Here is a 27,453-nt window from a genome sequence, read left to right as displayed (position 1 = left end):
ATCAATCGTATACGACGGTCATCCCTGGCGGTCGTTTTACGGCCGCTTCGGGGACGATCGGATGTTGACCCAGTTTGGTTTAAACGACTTACCAACTGGCAAATTGTCTTAACACTGCAACCAAAATGCCGTGCAACTCGACGGCGAGACTCCCCAGCCTGGATCATGCCTACAGCCTTTTCTCTCTGTACTTGTGACAGCCGGGGCATAATGATAAAGTTGATAGATAACAAGATTCAGTGATTTCTAAGTCCTAAGGATCTAAGGAATAGTTGTCAGTTTGAATGTTTATGAAATTCAAGCGAAGATACAAGTTAGTCGCAGAAAACCTAGTGCAGCTCTTTCGCTAATACAGACTTTCACGCTTGAATGATTTTGGTAACCCCCTTGGATTTTGTAATGTAAAACATTACCATTTTCTAATATTGCACAAACTTTTCTTTTTTTGTTGAGTATATGTCAGTTACCCTTAAGAACGGTTTCTACGCTAACAATAAAACCTCCATTGGGGATTCTGAAATTAAATCAGACGTGTTCCGCAGCTAACGAAAAATTTAGTCTTCTACTCTACTATGAGAAACAGAGTACATTTGAGATAAAGGGAAATTTAGAAGAAATACTTATGATTACTAATATGTCAAAGGTAGGACTGTGGGAACCTTTTCATACAGCGTTGCCAAATTTAACACGGATTGAACTGCCAAACAAACTAAGGCCCATTAGAGATATTCCAATGTCGAACTTAATTAGTGAACTCAGACAGATTTCCCCTACTGGAGTCTGATAGGGTTAGTATTACTTATTTTTATGATAATTATGTAAAAAAGATATGGTTTGGGGAGATTATGTAGGGATCGACTAGTCATGAGAGAGCGAAAAGAATCAGGTTAACTAGTCACCGAACTTTCAGTCCCAGTACCACTAACTGCTGACGAAGGAGACTTCGATGACTCTGAGGGCCGCATTACTCCTGCGGCACAATTGGCTCCCAAGGGGCCTACAAAGGATGTCGTCCTAAAGATGTATTCACTCCTACCTGAGGATCAACATCCAACTGACCCCTCCGACACAACGACGGTGAACAACCATCAATTTTAAAATGCTGGGCGCTACAAAGAACTTTGAATCGTCATATTACCTAAAGGTTCCAAGTGGAACAGCTAACGTATTACATTGTTTCAATAAGAACAATAAACCGTGGGAATATTTGTCAAGAAAACATAAGTGGAACAGTAAACATGATACAGTGTTCCATTTGAAACGATGAACTTTGAAATATTTGTGGAGAAGATATAAGGACAAAGGTGCGAAAAAAGAATATAATTTATTCACTGTTTGAAAGGAAACTGCATTCGGTTTATTCACAATGACAGTTGTAAACGGGAGTGGCCTTCAACAAACGGGTATGAACTCGGAGCCTTTTCCCGACTTCGGCGAGGAAGGAAGTGATATCACTAAGAGGCAGGAAGAGACGGAAAACGGAAGTTTACTCTAATTAATGGATAAAAAAAATCCAGAGCCCATTTTCCATTTAAAACAATTGATTTTAAATTATTCGTGCATGCCGGAAGTGAATTATCAATGAAGCATGGCGATCCAGAAACCCACATTTCCATGATTGAAATTTCGCGACAACGATGTGATCCTGTGACTTTTGTGTGACTCTATCTGAAAATCGCGATTGGATTAATGTTATCTTTATCTATATTTACTGTGTGTGTAATAATAATAATACAATGAACGATGTCTGGCGGACTTCCATAACATATTCATGTGTGTGTTTATCTTTATATTTCTTATGTGTGTAATATAGTAATACAATGAACGATGTCTGGCGGACTTCCATAACATATTCATGTGTGATTTATAAATCCTATTGGACAATTAATCCTCCAACTTCCAAGACTGAAGCTATCAACTTTGGATTTAAATCTCGCGATGAACCATGAACATTTTAATTGGAAGCAATTTTTTTTTATCTATTGAAATTCTTAATCGTTTTTTCATATAAATACTCATTTACAATTGCAAATGTAAATAGTTAACTTATGATTATGTATATTAATTGTAAATATTTCATGTTCAATGATAACGTGTTTGACGACTGACATTAACACAAAGGGGGCCCCAGTTGTTTTGTTGTAGCATTAGTAGGGATGGAGATACATATAAGTTGAGGTGATTCAGTTAGCATGTTTATTTGTTTATTTGGTGTGGTTTCATGTTGGTGTGGATTATAAAACAAAATGGTACATTTGGTGACATTCCAATTTAAGAACTATAATTGGAAAGTATATTTCTTCTTGGAAAATATGGGATTGGTTGAAATAAGTTAGCTTAAACAATAGTTCGTTTAATGTTCAAACTATATCAATATAACACATATAGGTAGTTCACAGGAGTGTGGATAATTTCTTGCATATATACACATAGATTGGTGTAGTGTGGGCCCCGAGAATCTTATCAGTGGGTGTACAGCTTCGGCCAGTTAATTAATTAGAGACTATCCCCACTTCCTTGGTAATCAAACTTATGCAATTTTCCTTTCGGATAGTGGCCACCTAGTGGTAGAGTAATTAATAGGGTCTATTTCAAGTAACAAATTAGCAGGGGGAATCAACTGGAGTCCATATTAGGGGATGGCTGAACAAGCTTGGTCCAGAGTAAGATAAAAGGGGGAGATCTTTAGGTCAGAACACACTGTCTTGGGGGAGCCCACCAGACGGACAGACGACACCACACGTGTATCCAGTGCCAGCAATAAACTACAGAAGTACCAGCAGCCGAGTTTGTCTCTTGTTTTGATACAAAAGCTTCCAGCAAAAGGAAAAATAGATTTCTAGTTTCTCTTAAAGCTTCCAGAAAAAGGAAAATAGATTTCTACTTTCTCTCAAAGCTTCCAGAAAAAGGAAAATAGATTTCTACTTTCTCTCAAAGCTTCAAGCAAAATGAAATATAGATTTCTAGTTTCTCTAAAAGCTTCCAGCAACGTGAAAATAGATTTCTAGTTCCTCTCAAAGCTTGCAGAAAAATGAAACAAGAGATCCCAGTGGGATCTTGGCGCCCACCATTTAAGGATCTGTTTTCAGTTCTTGAAGATTTGTTTATGTTTTTTTGTTACAGGTGTTGTAAATGTTCATGAACTGGTCTTCATTGAATGTACTCAATGATGGCACAAGATATTTTTATTAAGCACCTATTAGCAAATATCATTTGAAAAAGATCCCAAAGTATTATGAGATAGCAGTCAGTTACAGGTTGATAATGGACATGGTCTTGAATCAATATGATGGAATACCGTAGAAAATATGCTTGTGCTGTATTACTGTCGAAATCCAAGATGGCTGCCTATGGGCCACCTTGATTTTAAATCAGTCCAAAAAAGGTACAATGCACAACTAGGGACCAAGGGAAACCAATACCTATGAAATATCAGAAGGATCCATCCAGTACTTCCTCAGAAATAGCGGTAACAAGATTTTACTCTCAAAATCCAAGATGGCTGCCTGTCCTGTTGACGGACGGACGGACCACGGACGCAGAGCGATTTGAATGATGGTGGGCTAAAAATATATTTCTAGTTGCTCTCAAAACGAAAATAGATTTCTAGTTTCTCCGAAAGCTTGCAGCAAAATTAAAAATAGATTTCTAGTTTCTCTCAAAGCTTCCAGCAAAGGAAAAATAGATTTTTAGTTTCTCTCAAAACTTCCAGCAAAATGAAAAATAGATTTCTAGCTTCTCTCAAAGGTTCCATCAAAATGAAAGATTTTATACCAAAAGTAATTCGTGCTGAATTCTGGGAATCATTTAATACATTAGCTATGTTTCAGTAGAATCCTTTAATATATTAGCTATGTTTCAGTAGAATCCTTTAATACATTAGCTAGGTTTCAGTAGAATCATTTAATACATTAGCTAGGTTTCAGTAGAATCATTTAATACATTAGCTATGTTTCAGTAGAATTCTTTAATACATTAGCTATGTTTCAGTAGAATTCTTTAATACATTAGCTATGTTTCAGTAGAATTCTTTAATACATTAGCTATGTTTCAGTAGAATTCTTTAATACATTAGCTATGTTTCAGTAGAATTCTTTAATACATTAGCTATGTTTCAGTAGAATCATTTAATACATTAGCTATGTTTCAGTAGAATCATTTAATAAATTAGCTATGTTTCAGTAGAATTCTTTAATAAATTAGCTATGCTTCAGTAGAATCATTTAATACATTAGCTATGTTTCAGTAGAATTCTCTAATACATTAGCTATGTTTCAGTAGAATTCTTTAATACATTAGCTATGTTTCAGTAGAATTCTTTAATACATTAGCTATGTTTCAGTAGAATTCTTTAATACATTAGCTATGTTTCAGTAGAATTCTTTAATACATTAGCTATGTTTCAGTAGAATCATTTAATACATTAGCTATGTTTCAGTAGAATCATTTAATACATTAGCTATGTTTCAGTAGAATCATTTAATACATTAGCTATGTTTCAGTAGAATCATTTAATACATTAGCTATGTTTCAGTAGAATCATTTAATACATTAGCTATGTTTCAGTAGAATCATTTAATACATTAGCTAGGTTTCAGTAGAATCATTTAATACATTAGCTATGTTTTTCAGATTATCTGGTATCAGCATGTCTCTCCTGTGAAGTGATAGCTGGTTATCATCAGCATTGGTAATAAACATTAACACCAGTTCCATAGTTTATCTTTCAGAAAATAACATCATATTCAATTACAGACCAACAAGAGCATACATATATTATACAAGAAAGATCAATCCAGTACATCCCAAGAAATATTATAACAATCTTTCTTTATCAAAAACCAAGATGGTTGACTGTCATTTTACTTATCTGACTAGTTGCGAAATCAAAATGACACAACCACTGACGAAGTGGAACCTACATATCAAATTTAATATTAAAACAGCAATAATTCTGATTTTCCAAATGCAAGATGGGTGCCTGCTAGCCATAATAATCTTTAAATGCCAAATCCAAAATGTCTGCCTGTCAGCCATTTTGTTTTTCTCATCAGTTTGAAACACAAATGGGCACAACTAGGGACAAAAAGCCTACATACCAAATTTGAGAGAGATCCATCTCGTGCTTCTTAAGAAATTCTCAAGAAACAGTACTGAAAAAATTGATTACAGATGCAAGGGTGATAGACAGTGGACATAGGGCACATTGAACAGCATGCCATCATCAGATGGTGGGCTAGAAATACAAGCATCCCGAAGAGAATCAGTGTCCATGGTAACAAAAAGGGGGAAAACATATTACAGAATCAGTGTCCATGGTAATGAAAAGAGAAAAAATTAAAGAATCAGTGTCCATGGTAATGAAAAGAGAAAACATGTTAAAGAATCAGTGTCCATAGTAACAAAAAGAGAAAACATATTACAGAATCAGTGTCCATGGTAATGAAAAGAGAAAACATGTTAAAGAATCAGTGTCCATGGTAACAAAAAGAGAAAACATGTTAAAGAATCAGTGTCCATGGTAACAAAAAGAGAAAACATGTTAAAGAATCAGTGTCCATGGTAACAAAAAGAGAAAACATGTTAAAGAATCAGTGTCCATGGTAACAAAAAGAGAAAACATGTTAAAGAATCAGTGTCCATGGTAACAAAAAGAGAAAACATATTACTGAATCAGTGTCCATGGTAACAAAAAGAGAAAACATGTTAAAGAATCAGTGTCCATGGTAACAAAAACAGAAAACATGTTAAAGAATCAGTGTCCATGGTAACTAAAAGAGAAAACATGTTAAAGAATCAGTGTCCATGGTAACTAAAAGAGAAAACATGTTAAAGAATCAGTGTCCATGGTAACAAAAAGAGAAAACATGTTAAAGAATCAGTGTCCATGGTAACAAAAAGAGAAAACATATTACAGAATCAGTGTCCATGGTAACAAAAAGAGAAAACATGTTAAAGAATCAGTGTCCATGGTAACAAAAAGAGAAAACATATTACAGAATCAGTGTCCATGGTAACAAAAACAGAAAACATGTTAAAGAATCAGTGTCCATGGTAATGAAAAGAGAAAACATGTTAAAGAATCAGTGTCCATGGTAATGAAAAGAGAAAACATGTTAAAGAATCAGTGTCCATGGTAACAAAAAGAGAAAACATATTACAGAATCAGTGTCCATGGTAACAAAAAGAGAAAACATGTTAAAGAATCAGTGTCCATAGTAACAAAAAGAGAAAACATGTTAAAGAATCAGTGTCCATGGTAATGAAAAGAGAAAACATTAAAGAATCAGTGTCCATGGTAACAAAAAGAGAAAACATGGTAATGAAAAGAGAAAACATGTTAAAGAATCAGTGTCCATGGTAACAAAAAGAGAAAACATGTTAAAGAATCAGTGTCCATGGTAACAAAAAGAGAAAACATTAAAGAATGGTAATGAAAAGAGAAAACATGTTAAAGAATCAGTGTCCATGGTAACAAAAAGAGAAAACATGTTAAAGAATCAGTGTCCATGGTAACAAAAAGAGAAAACATGTTAAAGAATCAGTGTCCATGGTAACAAAAAGAGAAAACATGTTAAAGAATCAGTGTCCATGGTAACAAACAGAGAAAACATGTTAAAGAATCAGTGTCCATGGTAACAAAAAGAGAAAACATATTACAGAATCAGTGTCCATGGTAATGAAAAGAGAAAACATTAAAGAATCAGTGTCCATGGTAACAAAAAGAGAAAACATGTTAAAGAATCAGTGTCCATGGTAACAAAAAGAGAAAACATGTTAAAGAATCAGTGTCCATGGTAACAAACAGAGAAAACATGTTAAAGAATCAGTGTCCATGGTAACAAACAGAGAAAACATGTTAAAGAATCAGTGTCCATGGTAACAAAAAGAGAAAACATGTTAAAGAATCAGTGTCCATGGTAACAAAAAGAGAAAACATATTACAGAATCAGTGTCCATGGTAACAAAAAGAGAAAACATATTACAGAATCAGTGTCCATGGTAACAAAAAGAGAAAACATGTTAAAGAATCAGTGTCCATGGTAACAAAAATAGAAAACATGTTAAAGAATCAGTGTCCATGGTAACAAAAAGAGAAAACATGTTAAAGAATCAGTGTCCATGGTAACTAAAAGAGAAAACATGTTAAAGAATCAGTGTCCATGGCAACAAAAAGAGAAAACATTTAAAGAATCAGTGTCCATGGTAACAAAAAGAGAAAACATGTTAAAGAATCAGTGTCCATGGTAACAAAAAGAGAAAACATGTTAAAGAATCAGTGTCCATGGTAACAAAAAGAGAAAACATGTTAAAGAATCAGTGTCCATGGTAACAAAAAGAGAAAACATGTTAAAGAATCAGTGTCCATGGTAACAAAAAGAGAAAACATGTTAAAGAATCAGTGTCCATGGTAACAAACAGAGAAAACATGTTAAAGAATCAGTGTCCATGGTAACAAAAAGAGAAAACATATTACAGAATCAGTGTCCATGGTAACAAAAAGAGAAAACATGTTAAAGAATCAGTGTCCATGGTAACAAAAAGAGAAAACATATTACAGAATCAGTGTCCATGGTAACAAAAAGAGAAAACATGTTAAAAAATCAGTGTCCATGGTAACAAAAAGAGAAAACATGTTAAAAAATCAGTGTCCATGGTAACAAAAAGAGAAAACATATTACAGAATCAGTGTCCATGGTAATGAAAAGAGAAAACATATTAAAGAATCAGTGTCAAAAATGTTGTAAAGAGAAAATGCAAGTCAACTTAGTATCAAAAAGACTAAACACAAGTATACAAAAGGATCAGTATAGAAAGTACATGCATACAAGTCTACAAGCACACTGGAGAATCAGTGTACAAGGTATCTAGAACATATCTCTGATGGATCTTGGCACTGATAATAGTTGGATCTCTGTGCTTTAAAAAATAGATATTTTTCATTCTTTTCTCTTCTTTCCACTGTTTTTTCTCTAAAATGAAAGTTGAAAATTCATTTAAGATATAACGATAATAATCTTTAACTGCCAAATCCAAGGTGGTCACCTGTCAGTCATTTTGTATTTTTGGGTCAGTCCCCAGATATGAACAACTAGGGATAAAGGGGAACCTTATATTAGATCTGAGAATGATCCATCCAATATTTCTGGAGAAATAATGATAAATTTTTATTTCCAAAACTAAAGATGGCCACCTGTTGGTCATTTAATTTTTCTGATCAGTCCCAAAAATAGGACACAACTAGGGACCAAACGGCACTTACACATGTAATTTGATAAAGTTTCATCCAGTACTTCTTCAGAAATAATAACAATAATTGTTTACAGACAGATGGGTGACTGATCATGGATTTGGGGCAACTGAAACAGCAAAGCAACTGATGATGGATGGCTGAAAAGTAAAAGCTAAAGACAACTGAACAGTTGCTGTCCATGATACTCAAAAAACAACAATTCAATTCCATTAATGAACTCAATTTATTCATCAGCAATGACACACCTCATTTCCACAAAACCTACATGTATATAACTTGTATGAACACATTAATGTTCTAACCAGATTAATAAATATTTTCTGTCCAACAATTTTCTGTGAACATTATAGCTCTACGGAAGGTAATAACTTAATAACTCACTTTATACTTGAAAAGTTTGGAGATTTCTTTGAATATTTTTTTTTAAATATTAAGCTTGGTTTTTCATTTTAACATCAGAAATATAAATTTGTGTACTTTTTAAGCAGTATTGTGAAATTCCCATGACTTAACAAGCAAGTTCAAGGATTCTTCCTATCTGTATGAGCCATGGACATATAATCACTCATTTAGATGTTTCATAGTTTTGATTCCACAAAGTCTTCATTTTGGTAGGAATAAAATACTGACATGTACAATGTTTTCTTTCACACAGATTCTGTTTTGTTTCACACAGATTCTTTATAACAGGTGTGCTCCATGACCAAGCTTAGTATATCACTTAATGATAGGGATTAAAAGTTTACAATAAGCTACATCCTATAGATCTCTCTACAATGAACTCATCCATCATACACAGCTCACTATGAATATGCCTGAGTAAAGCTAGTCTCCTCGTTTCAGGGGTAGGTTTTCGTCATTTGTAGTTCATTTTCACTGAAGCATGTAAGGGCTTTAGACAAATTGAAAAAAAAGCTAGAAAGCTGCAAAGTCATTGGATCATGTTACTCTAACATGTACAAAATGGAAACATTAAGCGTTGTATTAAAAGGTATTTTCATTATACTAAGGAAACCATCACTTTATCAAATGTTTGACCTTGCGTAATGCCATAACTGCTGAAGTCACATATTGTATACCGGTACACGTATCATTGTTTCTTTTTCTAAACTTTATCAAAATACATTTACTCTATAGAGTTTCTTTCTGTACTCAGTTAGACATGTGCAGCATTCATGTAAGGTAAGAATGTAACCATGCAGATCAATTATACATGAGTCTGGACAGGTCAACATTGTTCACTTCTGCATACTGAACCTTCCCTAAACTGGCTAGATGTTCATGTCCCATACATGGTCGATTTGAAGAAGCTCCACATTTTACAGATGATTGCAGAAAAAGTTTTTTGCATCAATTTTAAAAACATACCACCAATAAACAATGACATATACCAGGTGAACATATGTTCTCTCAGTAATATTGTTTATGTAAGACATATTCACATACAAATTATGAATGAAGCCTTCACCAAAATAAATAAGCTGATGTGAAAATGGAAAATAACAAGAGACCCATAGGCCTTAACGGTCACCTGAGTTGAATTTTTATTTTTAACGAATGACCAAATTTAACAGAACTATCTTATCCAATATCTAGCATACAGATTAAAGCCTGCAGAGTATTGTGGTATCAGATGTGGATTTAAAGGACACTGCAAAAAATTGAACAAGTGGAACTCTTATGGCTCTGACAAATATTAAACCTCCTTGACAACAAATTTCCAATTACAATGAATATAAATACTCATCCATATGACCCCTGTGACCTTGAAAGCTTGTCAAGATCATTCATTTGAACAAACTTGCTAGCCCTTCATCCCTACAAGCCCAATATCAAGATCTCTGGGACTTATTGAGAAGTCTTTTGAAAATTTTAACATATTTGACCCCTATATATGACCTTGAAAGTCAGTCAAGGTCATTAATTTGAAGAAACTTGTAGCCCTTCATCCCGTCATGCTACAGTCCCAATATTAGAACTCTGGACCTTCCAGTTATTGAGAAAAAGCAAAAAATGTAAATTGTTAACAAAGCACAATGAATGATGTATGACGACGGCCAAAAGGTGATCACAATAGCTCACTTAAAACATTGTCTTTGTTCATATAAGCTCTTTCTGGAACAGAGATTTCTGTCCATTGATAAAGTTACACCACGATTTGTTAGCTTGATTTAGTTGGAAATCTTCAGGCCACAGAACCAAGACAAGACCGTATCCACATTATCTGTTATCACTTGGTGACTCTGAGTGGACCGAGATTGAGGTGAACTTGGTGCTGAAGCCAAACTGTCTGAGGCTCCTGACCTTCTGATGGCAGAGCAATGGCTGTATTCCTGTAATCATGCTTCAACCAGAAACCAACCTGTAACATAACAGAGAAATATACAGACATACAGAGCAATGGCTGTATTCTTGTAATCATGCTTCAACCAGAAAATAGCCTGTAACACGAGGCCCATGCACCCTTCATTCCTCACCTGGCTAATTCAGCTATATATATATAGTTTTGAATGAATTACCTTTTTTTTAAGCCTTGTGATCAACGAAAGTCAGATTTAGCATTCACAGAGAAGAAGGATTTTTAAGGTCTTCAGTTTCCCCTACTGGGTACCATACCTCTGATGTCAGACTCCTAGTTGATACATAATATTTGATTCCTTTCAACTAGGTATGCTTCAGATCAAATCAGGGCAGAATCAAGGCATTCCCACAAAAGAAGGATTCTAGAGAATTTGCATTATTCAGCCCCACTTCTCCCATCCCACTTCAGCCAATAATTTGGGGAAAATCCAATCATTCATACAGGAGGAGAAGGATTTTAATGAATTTAGTATATTTCCTCTACTGGGCTTTGCCCCTAGCCCCAGGGAACTGAGAAAGATCATTTTAAAAAAAACTTATCTTTTTTCACCCAAGGATGTTTCAGACCAAACTTGGATAATATCTAATCACTACTACAACAGGAGTAGGCACCTCAAAAACCACAAGGCCAGGATCCACTTTTCACGCAAAATTGATTCCCCTCTAAACAAGAATACATCAGACTAAGTTTGGGTGAAATCCAATCATTCCTAAAGGAACAATAGGATTTCATATGATGTGCTCTTTTCCCCTATTGAGCCCCACCTCTCTCAGGCTAGGATGCCAAGACCTAATGTTTATTAAAGATTGGTTCCCCCTCCACCTAAGAATGCTTCAGACAAAATTTGGGTTATATCCAAATATTCTTAATGGAAGATTAGGATTTTACAGAATTTGTTCTTTTTCTCAAATAGTGCCCCGCCCCTCCTACCCCAGGGTGACGAGACCTAATGTTTATAAAAGATTGATTCCAACTCACCTAAGAATGCTTCAGACAAAATTTGGACAACATCTATTCAACAAGAGTAAAATTTTGAAGAACTTTCAAAATTTCCCATTTTGCAATCCTAAATCTCTCCTGCGATTCATGACAAGTAGTGATTTTTAGTAAAAAATTGATGGATACAGGACAGACGGTGGATGCTGTGCCATGACATAAGCTCACTAGTCCTTTTGATCAGGTGAGTCATAAAGTAAGCAATCAAGAAACTGACGTTAAAGTAAAGATGTTGATAATATAAGTAAGAGCTACATTACTATAGAGAGGAAACAGGGTACCTTGACATCTCCATCCTCGATTCCTGGGGTCACTTTGATTATTATTCCAATCTTGTTGTCTCTTCTGAACTTCACAATGCTGAAAAATTCAGACAGTTAACCCTGTATTATAGAACTTTTCTAGTGGTAGATTTATCAGGGATCGCAATATCTTATCTATTGTTTTCAGTGTTTACTTTTAATAAGTGTTATGTGAGGGTGGATTCCTGTAGAAGTGCTTGAAGAGGATAGATTTCTGTACAAGTTAAGTGTTATGTGAGGGCGGATTCCTGTAGAAGTGTGTGAAGAGGGAAGATTTTTGTACAAGTTAAGTGCTATGTGAGGGTGGATTCCTGTACAAGTTAAGTGTTATGTGAGGGTGGATTCCTGTACAAGTTAAGTGTTCCTGTACAAGTTAAGTGTTATGTGAGGGTGGATTCAAGTAGAAGTGTTTGAAGAGGATAGACTTCTGTACAAGTTAAGTGTTATGTGAGGGTGGATTCCTGTACAAGTTAAGTGTTATGTGAGGGTGGATTCCTGTACAAGTTTAGTGTTATGTGAGGGTGGATTCCTGTACAAGTTAAGTGTTATGTGAGGGTGGATTCCTGTACAAGTTAAGTGTTATGTGAGGGTGGATTCCTGTACAAGTTTAGTGTTATGTGAGGGTGGATTCCTGTACAAGTTTAGTGTTATGTGAGGGTGGATTCCTGTACAAGTTAAGTGTTATGTGAGGGTGGATTCAAGTAGAAGTGTTTGAAGAGGATAGATTTCTGTACAAGTTAAGTGTTATGTGAGGGTGGATTCTTGTACAAGTTAAGTGTTATGTGAGGGTGGATTCCTGTACCAGTTAAGTGTTATGTGAGGGTGGATTCCTGTACAAGTTAAGTGTTATGTGAGGGTGGATTCCTGTACAAGTTAAGTGTTATGTGAGGGTGGATTCCTGTAGAAGTGTTTAAAGAGGGTAGATTTCTGTACAAGTTAAGTGTTATGTGAGGGTGGATTCCTGTACCAGTTAAGTGTTATGTGAATGTGGATTTCTGTACCAGTTAAGTGTTATGTGAGGGTGGATTCCTGTAGAAGTGTTTGAAGAGGGTAGATTTCTGTACAAGTTAAGAGGTAAGATTTCTGTACAAGTTAAGTGAGAGTAGAGATCTATAAAAGGTAAGTGTTAACTGCAGGTAGATTTCTGTAGAAGATAAAGTTTTAGTGAGGTTAGATCTCTGTTAAAGTGTGTAGAGAGGGCAAATCTCTGTTAAAGTGTGTAGAGAGGGCAAATCTCTGTTAAAGTGTGTAGAGAGGGCAAATCTCTGTTAAAGTGTGTAAAGAGGGCAAATCTCTGTTAAAGTGTGTAGAGAGGGCAAATCTCTGTTACAGTGTTTGATGTGGGCAGATCTTTGTTAAAGTGTGTAGAGAGGGCAAATCTATGTTGAAGTGTGTAGAGAGGGCAAATCTCTGTTAAAGTGTTTGATGTGGGCAGATCTCTGTTAAAGTGTTTGATGTGGGCAGATCTCTGTTAAAGTGTGTAGAGAGGGCAAATCTCTGTTAAAGTGTGTAGAGAGGGCAAATCTCTGTTGAAGTGTTTAGTGAAGGCAGATCTCTGTTACAGTGTTTGATGTGGGTAGATCTCTGTTAAAGTGTGTAGAGAGGGCAAATCTCTGTTAAAGTGTGTAGAGAGGGCAAATCTCTGTTGAAGTGTTTAGTGAAGGCAGATCTCTGTTACAGTGTTTGATGTGGGTAGATCTCTGTTAAAGTGTGTAGAGAGGGCAAATCTCTGTTAAAGTGTGTAGAGAGGGCAAATCTCTGTTGAAGTGTTTAGTGAAGGCAGATCTCTGTTGAAGTGTTTGATGTGGGCAGATCTTTGTTACAGTGTTTGATGTGGGTAGATCTCTGTTAAAGTGTGTAGAGAGGGCAAATCTCTGTTAAAGTGTGTAGAGAGGGCAAATCTCTGTTGAAGTGTTTAGTGAAGGCAGATCTCTGTTAAAGTGTTTGATGTGGGCAGATCTTTGTTACAGTGTGTAGTGAGGGCAGATCTCTATAGAAATGAAGTGCTAAGTGAAAGTAAATCTTTGTAGAAGTAAAATGTTTAGAGAGTGTAGGTATATAACATTTATATGTTTAGAAGTGTAATTATTACCTGGGGTTATCTTTAAACACCTCCTGTCCCTGATTACCATCGTCATATATTGATACTGAGTGTTTAGTGTAGGTATATAACATTTATATATGTTTAGAAGTGTAATTATTACCTGGGGTCATCTTTAAACACCTCCTGTCCCTGACTACCATCGTCATATATTGCAGCATCATCCCGGCTTGAAATAACCACTTCTTGCTTTGGCAGTTCAACCTTGAAATGAATGGAAATATGCTTGTGCTCATATTTATTTACTTTACATTGATGTAACTTCAACAAATATTAGCAATTTCTTAAATTTTGGTAAAAAATTAACTTTTCATTACAAGTAACAATATCATATATCTAAACAGTTGTTCATACTTCAAATGTAATATCTAAAGAAATATGAGAAAGTAATTTTGGTGTAGAAATGAATATGCTAAAATACAGCTGTTTTCCATCACTGCTGAATAGAGCAAAAACATACTATAAATGTACTTATTCTGACACACTAAAATACTTTGTGATTATGTACATATTTCTGTACCTTTGTGTGTCTATTTGAGTATATTTGGGTGTTGATGTACATATTTGGTTACCTTTGTGTGTATATGTACATATTTGGTTACCTTTGGGTGTTTATGTACATATTTTAGTACCTTTGTCAGTTTATGTACATATTTGGTTACTTTTTTGTGTTTATGTACATATTTGGGTATCTTTGTGTGTTAATGTTTTCTTACCTTTGAGTTGCTAAAGTCATCTTGATCCTTTATTGGTAGAAGACTGATGGTAGTGTTGTAAACAGCAGGATTACATACAGACAACACAACCTTACACTCCTATATCAACAGAGGAAACAAATTTGAGTAAAAAAATGCAGAGATAAACACATTAAAAATGAAAATTTCTGCAGGGAAGTTTCATGATCCTACTCACATATGTTTAAATCAAATGACAAGTTTAATCCTTTCTAAATTCATTATATCATTCGGATTGCAATTACCTTTTTTAAATATCATATCTCACTAATTACCCATGCTGTTTTAAATTTTTAAAAATATCAGTCAAGGTCATTGCCTTTAGCAATATTTGCCCCAATAGCTAAATATCATGATTCTAGGCCATTTGGTTAATGATTAAAAAATTATTTTAACAAATACGACCATAAGACCCTAAATATAGTCAGCTTTCATCCAAGGAACCTTACTGAATAAAACTGTTTTAAATGTATTCGAGTAAAATCACAGTACATATTGTTCATCCTTTAACATTACCTGTTTACAATTTCAATTTACTTTCAAAAGAAATCTTTTTTTTTACAGAGGAAATATATATGGACCATGAAACAACTTCAGCAGAGAGTTGTCTCCCCTCTACTATAATAAAATCCCAAGTGATGTGGACAACTTTTTACAGCAAGAATTCTTGTGGTTTTATGTAAATATACTGTCAGGTGCTCTTCCTAACTTATCATTTTATAACTTTGTGCCTTTTAATCAGTTTTAATCAACTTCATACCTATAGCAACATACCTTTTTACATTTGAGTTCTGTAGGTGAAAAAATTCTTATCTCTGGGACATGCAATCTGTAAGTATAAAAATATATCAAATTACAACTGGTTCTCCTTTACTCTCATTACATAACACATCACAATAATCCCTACCAGATACTTACATGTATATCAAGTTTACACCCAAAAGCTTCCTGAAGACCATATCCTCCCTTTAGGAATACATTTTCATATAACATAACCAGGTAGGATAAATCATTGCATGAAATTTTGACGACTTCTTTATCATCTTTATAAGACAACAAACTTTTGAAATACTTGATCAGAAATGAAGGGGCCATACTCATAGACAATTACACATCTTAACCAGGTCTATAACAAAATATAGATAAATCAACTTTCATGTGTTACTTCCAGATTATCAACAACTTAACCTGCTTTTTATAGTCTGATCACCAGCTTGTAAATTATATCCCACTCCAATGTACATTGAAACCTTCATTGACTCATGGTCAATAAAGAGAAGTGGTTAGGATGTCACTAAAATATGGACTGAGAACAACAAAGTACAGTTATTAAGTGACATACTGACAAGTTATCAGGAACGACTAGAAAAAAGTTTTATTCGTAAACTCTCCATGTCGATTACTTACAGAAAATAGGGAAACTTTTATCACAGTTAAACTTTCACCTGTTTGGTCATTTTATCAATAGGGCAAAAATAAACAATGGATTAAAGTCTGAAGCAAAAAGTTAACACTGGGACAAAAACAGGAAGCCCATAGGTCTTAACAGTCACCTGAGGTCTTCAGGTATCTGGACAGTTTTAGAACTTGCACTTCAGTCCAAGCATAAAGCAAAAACAACTGACATTTTAAAAGTTTTTATTGTTTCTAAGTTTGAAGTCTTTATTTTCAAATAAATGGAATGGATAACATTCTCCGTTGTTGTAGTTTAGCATATTTGGCCCCTGTGACCTTGAAAGTGGGTCATTTAAACAAACTTTGTTTCCCTTCATCCCAGCATGCTACTTGCCCAATATCAGCACTCTTGGCGTTTTAGTTATTGAGAAGAAGTTGTTTAAAGAGTTTGACATATTTGAGTCTTGTGACCTTGAAAGAGGGTCAAGGTCATTCATATTAACAAACTTGGTAGCTCTTTCATCCCATCATACTACAGGCTTAATATCAGTACCATGAGCTTCTGGTTATTGAGGAGAAGTAATTTAAATGGAAAGTTTATTCATAGTGGATGGCACACAATGATGGATGAAAAACAATCGCTATAGGTCATCCTGACCATTCGGGTCAGATGACCTAAAAGATATTGTTCAACCTGACAAAAACCTTTTAATATATAAATGATACTTACAATGCGATCAATTGGATTTTAAATTTGATAGAGAGTGGATTGAATTCTGGCTTGCTCAAATTGTGTTCACACTCCTGAAATACAAGACCAAAATTAAACTTATTCAATATATAACTGTGATGAACCATGTTAAGTTCAATAACAGCCATATCATTATAATTATTATATTATCATCAAAGAGATATTCTCAAATGAAATGATATTGAAATGGCTAGTTAAAACCAACTGTTACACACATGTGACCTTACTGAAATCCTTGTGTCTCTTTCTTACCTTACACCTAAGTGATCTGCGGATCAGTAGATGCTTGTGACGTGGATACAAAGACCCCGCATTCTCTGGTTGGAACTCTGGACTGGCAAGTCTCTGCCCAATACTGGCAACTGTAAGTAAGGATAAAAACAAGGTCTATCATACTCTCATTTGTTTATGTTTTCCTTTTGAACAAATAAATGGTCACCATGATTTGTCACAGCCTAAATTTACTTTTCTCATTGCATATACACATGTTTTCTGATTAATTAAATCTTACTCCAGAACGATTTACCATAGATAATCAATATAACATCTGTATATCTGAAGACCAATTTTTAGACTTAGTGTTTAAACAATACCACTATTCTGATAGTTATGACAGATCTATTTCCATGCAGAGTACTCATCACTCATTTAAGTTTTACTTACAACAATCCTGTAATATCAGCTGTAAAACATACATGTGAAGCAACAAGTCATTCATGGTAACACCTGACTATACCACTTAATGGTGGCAGCATCATATTGAAAGTTTAAAGGTGTTTAAACACTCATCTTGGATAGCAATTTTGTTTATTTTCAGGTGAGTTTAAAACTTCCTCATGAACAAGTGCATGATTTTTTTTGTCTCAAATCAAAAAAAAATTTCATATACTTACTTTTGTCAAGTACAACTGGTTCTGTGAAGATGTCTTCTGGCAGGGGTTCAAAGTCAACAACAGGCTCCGAACGGGAGAATGACTTAATAACAGCCTCTTCATTTTCTTTCAGGGTACTACAACATGTTTGAATTACCAGTATACATCATACAACACAACATAGACTTTGATTGATTGAGGAGGCCGCACTGACAATTATCATCAATGACGAGGCCGCACTGACAATTATCATCAATGACGAGGCCGCACTGACAATTATCATCAATGACGAGGCCGCACTGAGGCCGCACTGACAATTATCATCAATGACGAGGCCGCACTGACAATTATCATCAATGACGAGGCCGCACTGACAATTATCATCAATGACGAGGCCGCACTGACCGCAACAATTATCATCAATGACGAGGCCGCACTGACAATTATCATCAATGACGAGGCCGCACTGACAATTATCATCAATGACGAGGCCGCACTGACAATTATCATCAATGACGAGGCCGCACTGACAATTATCATCAATGACGAGGCCGCACTGACAATTATCATCAATGACGAGGCCGCACTGACAATTATCATCAATGACGAGGCCGCACTGACAATTATCATCAATGACGAGGCCGCACTGAGGCCGCACTGACAATTATCATCAATGACGAGGCCGCACTGACAATTATCATCAATGACGAGGCCGCACTGACAATTATCATCCATTTCTTTTATCTAAAGTATATTACTCTTTTTTAACAGTTTTACCAGTGAAATAGAAGAAATTTTCACATTTTCAGGTTTGTACCAGATGCTAATTAGTCTACATCTGATCACATGTTATTCCATTTCAAATCAAAATGCATTCTGCCACAGTGATAAAACTCATGCAAGTGTTCTGTGACATGAAATCATTTCAGCCAATCAGATTTGTCCATCAAGTTGAGTGAGAGTACAATACAATCAAGGCAGCAGTATTTATGATACTGTGAAGAATAGTATGTGTAAAATACAATTTCAATAGAATGGTAACATACCTCGAGCATTATGTGCTCTGGTGTGGTTACCAAAATGTAATAGAACAGTTATGGCATTTTGTTTCAATTGACTGTACGTTATCATCTCTGACATCTGAAACCTCACTAGTGATCATATAACTTTTGTCAATGATAATATATCTTTTGAAGTTTTGACCAATCATAAATGAGCTTTTTATTTACTGCATTGCAATTTTGATTTTTGTTGGTAGATAAGTGACAGTTGAATGAGTGTGTTCATCAAACCTTTGTTGTGTTCACTTTCAAAGTTTTTTAAAAATTTGAATCTTATTACAGTTTGGGAGTGATTCCCAACAGAGAACAGTACAAAACATTTGGACACTAAATGTATTAATGGTATAAAAATATGCTGTTTCTCACCCTTGCATTAGTTAGGATATATATTTTGTCATATTTTCCCATTTAAAAATGAGACATCCACTTTGTTAACCAACAACATCAAAGGTTTTACTGAAACACACCAAAAGCTTCCACACAACACTGATGAATGATCACAAACAAGATCAAAGGGACAACACCAAGTACCATATAACAGCACTGCTTAACAACTATACATTTAAACAGTGTGGTACATTCCATAACATATAATCTATAGTCAGTCTGGCTGGGAGAGTGAGGAAAGCACTGCTAAACAGCTGCCCATTTATATAGGGAGAATAAGGAAAGCACTGAGAAACAGCTACCCATTTATATAGGGAGGGAGAGTAAAGCACTGAGAAACAGCTGCCCATTTATATAGGGAGGGTGAGGAAAGCACTGCTAACAGCTACCCATTTATATAGGGAGGGTGAGGAAAGCACCGAGAAACAGCTGCCCATTTATATAGGGAGGGTGATGAAAGCACTGTTAAACAGCTGCCCATTTATATAGGGAGGGAGAGTAGAGCACTGAGAAACAGCTGCCCATTTATATAGGGAGGGTGAGGAAAGCACTGAGAAACAGCTACCCATTTATATAGGGAGGGTGAGGAAAGCACTGAGAAACAGCTACCCATTTATATAGGGAGGGTGAGGAAAGCACTGAGAAACAGCTGCCCATTTATATAGGGAGGGTAAGGAAAGCACTGAAAAACAGCTGCCCATTTATATAGGGAGGGAGAGTAGAGCACTGAGAAACAGCTGCCCATTTTTATAGGGAGGGTGAGGAAAGCACTGAGAAACAGCTACCCATTTATATAGGGATGGTGAGGAAAGCACTGTTAAACAGCTGCCCATTTATATAGGGAGGGAGAGTAGAGCACTGAGAAACAGCTGCCCATTTATATAGGGAGGGTGAGGAAAGCACTGAGAAACAGCTACCCATTTATATAGGGATGGTGAGGAAAGCACTGAGAAACAGCTGCCCATTTATATAGGGAGGGTGAGGAAAGCACTGAGAAACAGCTACCCATTTATATAGGGAGGGTGAGGAAAGCACTGAGAAACAGCTGCCCATTTATATAGGGAGGGTAAGGAAAGCACTGAAAAACAGCTGCCCATTTATATAGGGAGGGTGAGGAAAGCACTGCTAACAGCTACCCATTTATATAGGGAGGGTGAGGAAAGCACCGAGAAACAGCTGCCCATTTATATAGGGAGGGTGAGGAAAGCACTGAGAAACAGCTACCCATTTATATAGGGATGGTGAGGAAAGCACTGAGAAACAGCTGCCCATTTATATAGGGATGGTGAGGAAAGCACTGCTGAACAGCTACCCATTTATATAGGGAGGGTGAGGAAAGCACCGAGAAACAGCTGCCCATTTATATAGGGAGGGTGAGTAAAGCACTGCTGAACAGCTACCCATTTATATAGGGAGGGTGAGGAAAGCACTGAGAAACAGCTGCCCATTTATATAGGGAGGGTGAGGAAAGCACTGAGAAACAGCTGCCCATTTATATAGGGAGGGTGAGGAAAGCACTGAGAAACAGCTACCCATTTATATAGGGAGGGTAAGGAAAGCACTGAGAAACAGCTGCCCATTTATATAGGGAGGGTGAGGAAAGCACTGAGAAACAGCTGCCCATTTATATAGGGAGGGAGAGTAGAGCACTGAGAAACAGCTGCCCATTTATATAGGGAGGGTGAGGAAAGCACTGTTAAACAGCTACCCATTTATATAGGGAGGGTGAGGAAAGCACTGCTAAACAGCTGTCCATTTATATAGGGAGGGTGAGGAAAGCACTGAGAAACAGCTACCCATTTATATAGGGAGGGTGAGGAAAGCACTGAGAAACAGCTGCCCATTTATATAGGGAGGGTGAGGAAAGCACTGAGAAACAGCTACCCATTTATATAGGGAGGGTGAGGAAAGCACTGAGTCAGAGCTGCCCATTTATTTTGGGAGGGTGAGGAAAGCACTGCTAAACAGCTGTCCATTTATATAGGGAGGGTGAGGAAAGCACTGAGAAACAGCTGCCCATTTATATAGGGAGGGTGAGGAAAGCACTGCTAAACAGCTGCCCATTTATATAGGGAGAGTGAGGAAAGCACTGAGAAACAGCTGCCCATTTATATAGGGAGGGAGAGTAGAGCACTGAGAAACAGCTGCCCATTTATATAGGGAGGGTGAGGAAAGCACTGAGAAACAGCTACCCATTTATATAGGGAGGGTGAGGAAAGCACTGCTAACAGCTACCCATTTATATAGGGAGGGTGATGAAAACAGTGCTTAACAGCTGTCCATTTTTAAAGGGAGGGTGAGGAAAGCACTGAGAAACAGCTGCCCATTTATATAGAGTGATTCGTATTATGCAAAATCATCTAAATTCTGCCTGGATGGGAGGGTGAAGAAAGCAGTGCTAAATAGCTGCCCATCTACATAGAGTGGTTCATACAATACAATATCTGATACCAGCCTCACTTGGAGAGAAGGGAAAGAAAAGAATTTCTGCTGTGCTTGACAGTTATATATTGTGATTCTAATGATAATCTTAATTCAGTCTGGCTGGGAGGACAGGAAAAGCAATACTTAACAACTAAACGTTTATGTACAATGCTTCAAATTATACAAGGTTAGACTACCAGATCAACGCCAGTGATAACAGTTAAATGAATACCAAGTTACATCAGTATGTATTGTGACTAATAAAAAATCTAGATACCAGACATCTGTGTTATTTTCTAAATCTAGATACACTGTACAACATGTTATCTAAAGAGTTTGTTATAACCAGAGATATCAACATTATCATATGACAACTTCAATGAGATTATATTGCATCTTAAGGAACTGATGTTTATCTGTTATTTTGATTGACTGTGTCATATAATAATCATACAATTTTTATCTTTAGCTTAAATGCATATGGACATTAATCAGAAAAATTGTTTTAAATAATAGAAAATTTTTTGATCCATATTCACTTCATCAAAAGACTAAAATTGTAAGCTAAATCAGGGATTGATTATGTTACGATAAAAATTTTAGTGACACACTTACCAAAATCTGTGAATGCTTATATAACAAAAATATTTAAATTGCATTCCAACAAAGGAAAATAAAGCAAGATCAGCCTTATGGATGAGGTAGATAATAAACCAAATGTTACCACCTGGTCGCCATCCTACTGATCAGGTGCAAAACTACACCAAAACAACCCAATAGAACCAATGTTTCAGAGTTGAGAATGCTCTCTCCAATTTTAATGAAATTGGTTTTTAATTTGAATGATTTTTGTTCCTATTTAAACTTTCAGAAAAATGGAAGCATGACATCTTATCATTAACTTTAATTCTATTGTAAGATGGCGATCAGGCACCAAACTTGTTCATGCGCAACTAAGAACTATGGAGGGTACCTTATCAAAGGAAAATAAAATAAAAATTCACGCAGTAGTTTAACAAATGAATTGATAATTTTCATTCTTTCGACACAATAAAGAAAAAACTTAACAAGGATCTGTCCAGTACCTCCTGGGAAATGGTGATTAACGTTCACTGCAAAATTCATATTGTAGACCTTTTACATTTCATAGCCTTTTTTTCTGCCCCGTGAATTCTTGAAACTATTTAGAAGCACTGAGACGAGAGTTATACTGAGTAACAATCATTTCCACTTGAACCCTTGAGTACACTCTGTAATACGACTGATTAAGGCTCTGCTATTCATGCATTTTAATACTAACTTGTGAGGTCTACAATAAAGCAGGGGGGTCCCCATTATATATTTGTTTATTTACCTCATACTGGATCCCACTGATGCTTTCTTCTTTGCAGCTACAGATGTCAGCCCATACTTATCCATACTAGCCTGCAATCACACCATTAGGTACAAGTTCTTCAAATTTATTACATAATTACAGTGAAAATAAATCAGGAAACATCAAATCAAAACTTGATTTCTTTGATGAAAGACTGATACTGTAGAGATGAAACATCACAGAGAATGAAACATATTCCAGCGCATGTAGCTGAAACTAAGTGTATTAATACAACAGACTTAGAACTGTCATTTTTTGATAAAAATCAGCAAAAATTAAGATTATTGAAGAAAAACTGTATACCAAGTTAAAAGTGAATTATTTCTTCATTGCATAAAACCAAAAACTTATTTTTTCCCACACACTACAAAAATAAAAATGTTTTATTGCAAGGTGATTGTCTCCCTTCATCCACAGAAGCCATTCTAATATTGTGTATCAAGGCACCAAATGAAAAAAAATTGACCATGGAAGGACGAGGGACATTGCACAACAGAAAATATACTTTGCATTTACAGGTGATCATGTTGTAAAAGAGGTATTATCGATATTTCTGTTTTATCACAGTCATTAAAATATCAATGAATTCATGGACAAGTTATCACTTCATCTTTTAAATAAAGGCAGGAACAAATTAATCAGCATCCAAATAAATAGCCACTACATGTTCTCACACTTACAGCATAGTTCAGATAACTGCGGCGCCTCACATATTTCTTTCTTTCCTTTTCAGTCTTCTCTCGCTGAGCAAGCTGTTGGTAGGTCTCCAAAAGAGAGAAAATCTACAATGACAATTTAATACCACATTCTAAATCAGATCAAATATTCAAACAAAGTTTGTATAATAACTATAGTATATGAAAATTTACTTGGTTACACACAGGGATATCAATTCACACGACAGCACACTGAACTGATTAAATGATGTCTTCCAGTCACTAAGACAATATGTTTTATTGTATAGATATTGTTCTAACATTAAATGGTGGTCTGTACTTCCAATGATCCATGGAGACAATAAAGGAATTGTAGCTGATGAAAGAGAAATTCTTTCCTTTTGGTGAATAAAAATGAAGCATTTAAAATTAAACACAACAAATTCTTACCCTTTTTGAATCTGGATTTTCCAAAGCTTCCCAGCATCCACTGGCTACAGAACAGAAAAATGTCATTCATAAGAATACAGTAGTCCCTTTGACATACAAAGAACACTTGAATATACTTATATATTTTAGTAATCATTCAAAAACATCCAATCCTTTATTTCAAACATACATTAACTGTACAAAGAGTTTTGTGACATCAGTATTGTGTACCTTGTGGTTTGTCCATAATGCCTACATCCCTGGTAGTCCAGCGACAGAAACCACAGGCTAGGTAGTAGACCTTTTTTGAAGTGGTCTTGTTGGGGTCATCGGGGTTGGTGACCACCTGACTTGTGGCCCTGGTAGTCATAGTATGACCACAGCTTGGACAGTCAAAACAGTTACTGCACCTGAAAAGAAAGGCAGCATGTGCACCCAATTAACCTCATAATCTTTCTCAAACTGAACATGGACGATGATAATTTATACTGATATTCTGCAGTTCACAAAGTAATAAAATTCAGGATCAAAATGAGCATACCATCAAGCCCTCATCCTTTATTCGTAATTCTAACCAAGTTTGAAATATTTCCAATGAAAATTAATCAACTTATGCTCAAAAATCTAGTTTTCCTATATAAACTATAGTAAACTTTACCCCCTCCCCACGGGGAAATGAGAGACCCTGGGGCCATGAAATTCACAATTTTGGTAAAACACCTTAAGATGCTTCCATCCATGCAGAGCATTTTATCTGATCTTATCTGGGTGTTGAAAAGATGGTTTTTGAAATTTAAGTAAATTTGACCCCTTTTGTCCCCGCCCATCAGCCCCTGGGGTCAGTCAGGATCAAATTGGGCACACCATCAAACCGTCATCATTCACTCATAATTCTTACCAAGTTTGAAATATTTCCATTTTAAATCACAGTGTTACATGCATGCCACTAGGCTAACATTTATAGTGAACGAGTCTAATGTACTACATAAAGCCTATTTATAACTGTCAATACATGTAAATATGTTGGTTTGTAGATAACAAAAATAATAAATAGTAAAACTTCACACTTTACCTTGGTGGTAGTTATATTTACATACAGTATTATGTAAATAAGAACATTTTGTCGCTTGATTACACTTACTAATTAGGCCTACGCATTGACCAGGTCAGAACTGAACTGTATCGGGTTTCACGAAGTTCGGTTTCTACGAAGTAATTTTGATGGCCCCACTGAGTTTACTGTATATATGATGTCTGAGAACATCCTTAAAGTACTTTCTGAGAAACACTGATACATGCTGCAATCCAAAGTGATGAGTAACAAGAGTGACCTAAAAATGGCAGCCTTTTGACCATCTCTTTATGTAGATCAATACCTGTAAACTAAATATTATCATCTAGCTAATTGCTTTAAGTGTAAAAAATAAAGAAAATAATAAATTCAGTGCTTGTTTTCCTCATTGTGGGGAGTATTCATCAAGAGATGAAATTATCAGAAAAATAACAAAACAAACTTACTCTAAAAGTAACAATATGTTAAAGGAAAAAAACCACAGAACATACCTATTTTTCTTCAGCTTTGCTTCTGTTGATGGCATGTGCTCCAGACAATTGGGGCAATATGGTGTGTCCACCTGTAATTGATGGGAATCACCAACATTACACAAGTGTTTGAGCACATTAAACTCAATATTAACACTTACTAGAACTAACAATTCTTTTAAATACATATATTTATCTATGTTTGTGAATTCATTGCTCAAGCATAATTCAGATGGCTGCATTTGTTTTTAGCATACATATACATTTGACTTTATTTGTAATTTAACAGTTCACATATGTACCAGCCCATTTTCACATTAAACTACTTTTGCTCATATCAGCTAAATAAAAGAATGCTGACATTATGTCAACTTTTTTACATTGGTCTGGCATATATATCAACAAGAGGACTGTAAAAGAAAACAATAAACATCCATCACATGCCAAATATTTAGGATTTCAAGATTTCCAGGCAAGATAAAAATAAAAATGGGCAATGACTCATCCAAAATTGTACAACCAAATTGACATTAATAAACATCAAAATGGCTATAAAGCCTACCATTTTTCTGAGAAATTGGTTGAAAAATGAGAATGGAGATCTGCAGACAGAATTAGAATGTTAAATAATTACTGTGTATTAAAATGTTGGGAGAGGGCCTTGCAAGTTGTAAGAACATGCACCCAACCCCTTAGGTGCACATTTTTATCAATAAAATATGCTTGAATGAAAAAGTGGTAAAAAAAATATTGGGCAATACATCTTCAAGATTTGTTGAATCCAACTGCTGTGCAGGAAAACATGATTTCCCATCATAGTTATAAAGTCTAGCTACTAAGTTTGAAAGAAATTGGTTTTAAACTGAGATCTCTCTCCATACTGTCAAACCAAAATGCCATGTCATTATGTAACCCTGGTAAACTACTAGCCGTAATACACCTCTCAGATAAAGAGATCATCTCTTTAGCTTAAAAGGATGAGCATCAAGAATAATAAACCAGAGGTCCTGGGTTCAAATCCTAGGCATGAAATAAACAATGACCTCTTTCACATTGGTACCTATGTAATGACTCTGGGATAATACTTAGCATTACTTTCACAAGCATATTGGCTAACCACTTGGCTAGAGAGAATTCCTCTTTAGCTCAATCGGTTGAACATCAGACTAGTAAACTAAAGCAGAGGCATGAGATAAATAATGACCTGTTACATTTTTAACACTACCAAGTCTGAAAACGATCGGTTGAAATCTGTGAAAAATATCTTCGGACGAGATGCAGAGCAGAAAAACAATTTCATGTCATGGTTATTAAGTCTGACACCAAGTCTGGGAGAAGATATGTGGACAAATAACAGTTTACGACGGATGGACAGTCGGATGCCATGCCATAATCGGTAAAATATTACCATAATTTAGTGACTAAAATTTTATATCAGCCACTCCCAAAAACCCCTAGAGATACATATTGGATTCAACCCATGCCCTTCCGGTATCTTTGTCATTAGTATTCTGATTATACATATAAACAGCAAAAAAAATGTAAAATTTTCCATTGATTTCCAATATTTTTTGTTGAGTTGTGATGTGCAACCCAAACCCCACCCCTGAATTGCAAATAGCTTATGCCCTTAATAAATGTAAAATCGTATTACTTCGTGGAGAACACAATCGCCACATCTCAACTTCAAACAATGTCGACACAAATACAGCCTGCAAACAGGGTGATTTTTTCCACAAGAGCATACATATTTCACCAAGTTGACGTTCAGCGCCTGAAACGTCGCCATGTTGGCGATGACGAAATTATTTT

The 27,453-nt window shown here is 35.6% G+C and overlaps 1 protein-coding gene across 1 annotated transcript; it reads right to left on the bottom strand.

Moving 5' to 3' along the window:
* Positions 1 to 8,463: 8,463 nt before the first annotated feature.
* LOC132560743 (dynactin subunit 4-like) lies at positions 8,464 to 27,432 on the bottom strand. Its single transcript, XM_060225418.1, has 14 exons — positions 27,296 to 27,432; positions 25,663 to 25,733; positions 24,331 to 24,509; positions 24,121 to 24,164; positions 23,695 to 23,796; positions 22,994 to 23,064; positions 17,789 to 17,904; positions 17,148 to 17,257; positions 16,875 to 16,948; positions 15,524 to 15,578; positions 14,732 to 14,830; positions 14,119 to 14,219; positions 11,894 to 11,972; positions 8,464 to 10,616 (listed from the first exon to the last, which is right to left on the bottom strand). The coding sequence occupies exons 1-14, from the start codon at positions 27,428 to 27,430 to the stop codon at positions 10,485 to 10,487; spliced, it is 1,368 nt and encodes a 455-aa protein (XP_060081401.1). The 5' UTR covers positions 27,431 to 27,432; the 3' UTR covers positions 8,464 to 10,484.
* Between the last annotated feature and the right edge of the window lie 21 nt (positions 27,433 to 27,453).

This window comes from Ylistrum balloti, unplaced genomic scaffold, assembly GCF_031769215.1.
Source record: "Ylistrum balloti isolate Yb309-2 unplaced genomic scaffold, AGI_CSIRO_Ybal_v1 Utg371108, whole genome shotgun sequence".
Lineage (NCBI taxonomy): Eukaryota > Metazoa > Mollusca > Bivalvia > Pectinida > Pectinidae > Ylistrum > Ylistrum balloti.
The sequence above is the reverse complement of the archived record's forward strand: the minus strand, read 5'-3'. Positions and strand labels throughout refer to the sequence as shown.

Bases quoted from the DNA above. Each gene is read 5' to 3' on its own strand.
- LOC132560743 (XM_060225418.1), bottom strand. From the start codon at position 27,430: ATGGCGACGTTTCAGGCGCTGAACGTCAACTTGGTGAAATATGTATGC. The intron at 23,797-24,120 runs GTAAGAATTTGT...TTGTCATTGTAG, and splicing joins AAAATCCAGATTCAAAAAGG to ATTTTCTCTCTTTTGGAGAC. The intron at 14,831-15,523 runs GTATGTTGCTAT...CTGTTGATATAG, and splicing joins CAGAACTCAAATGTAAAAAG to GAGTGTAAGGTTGTGTTGTC.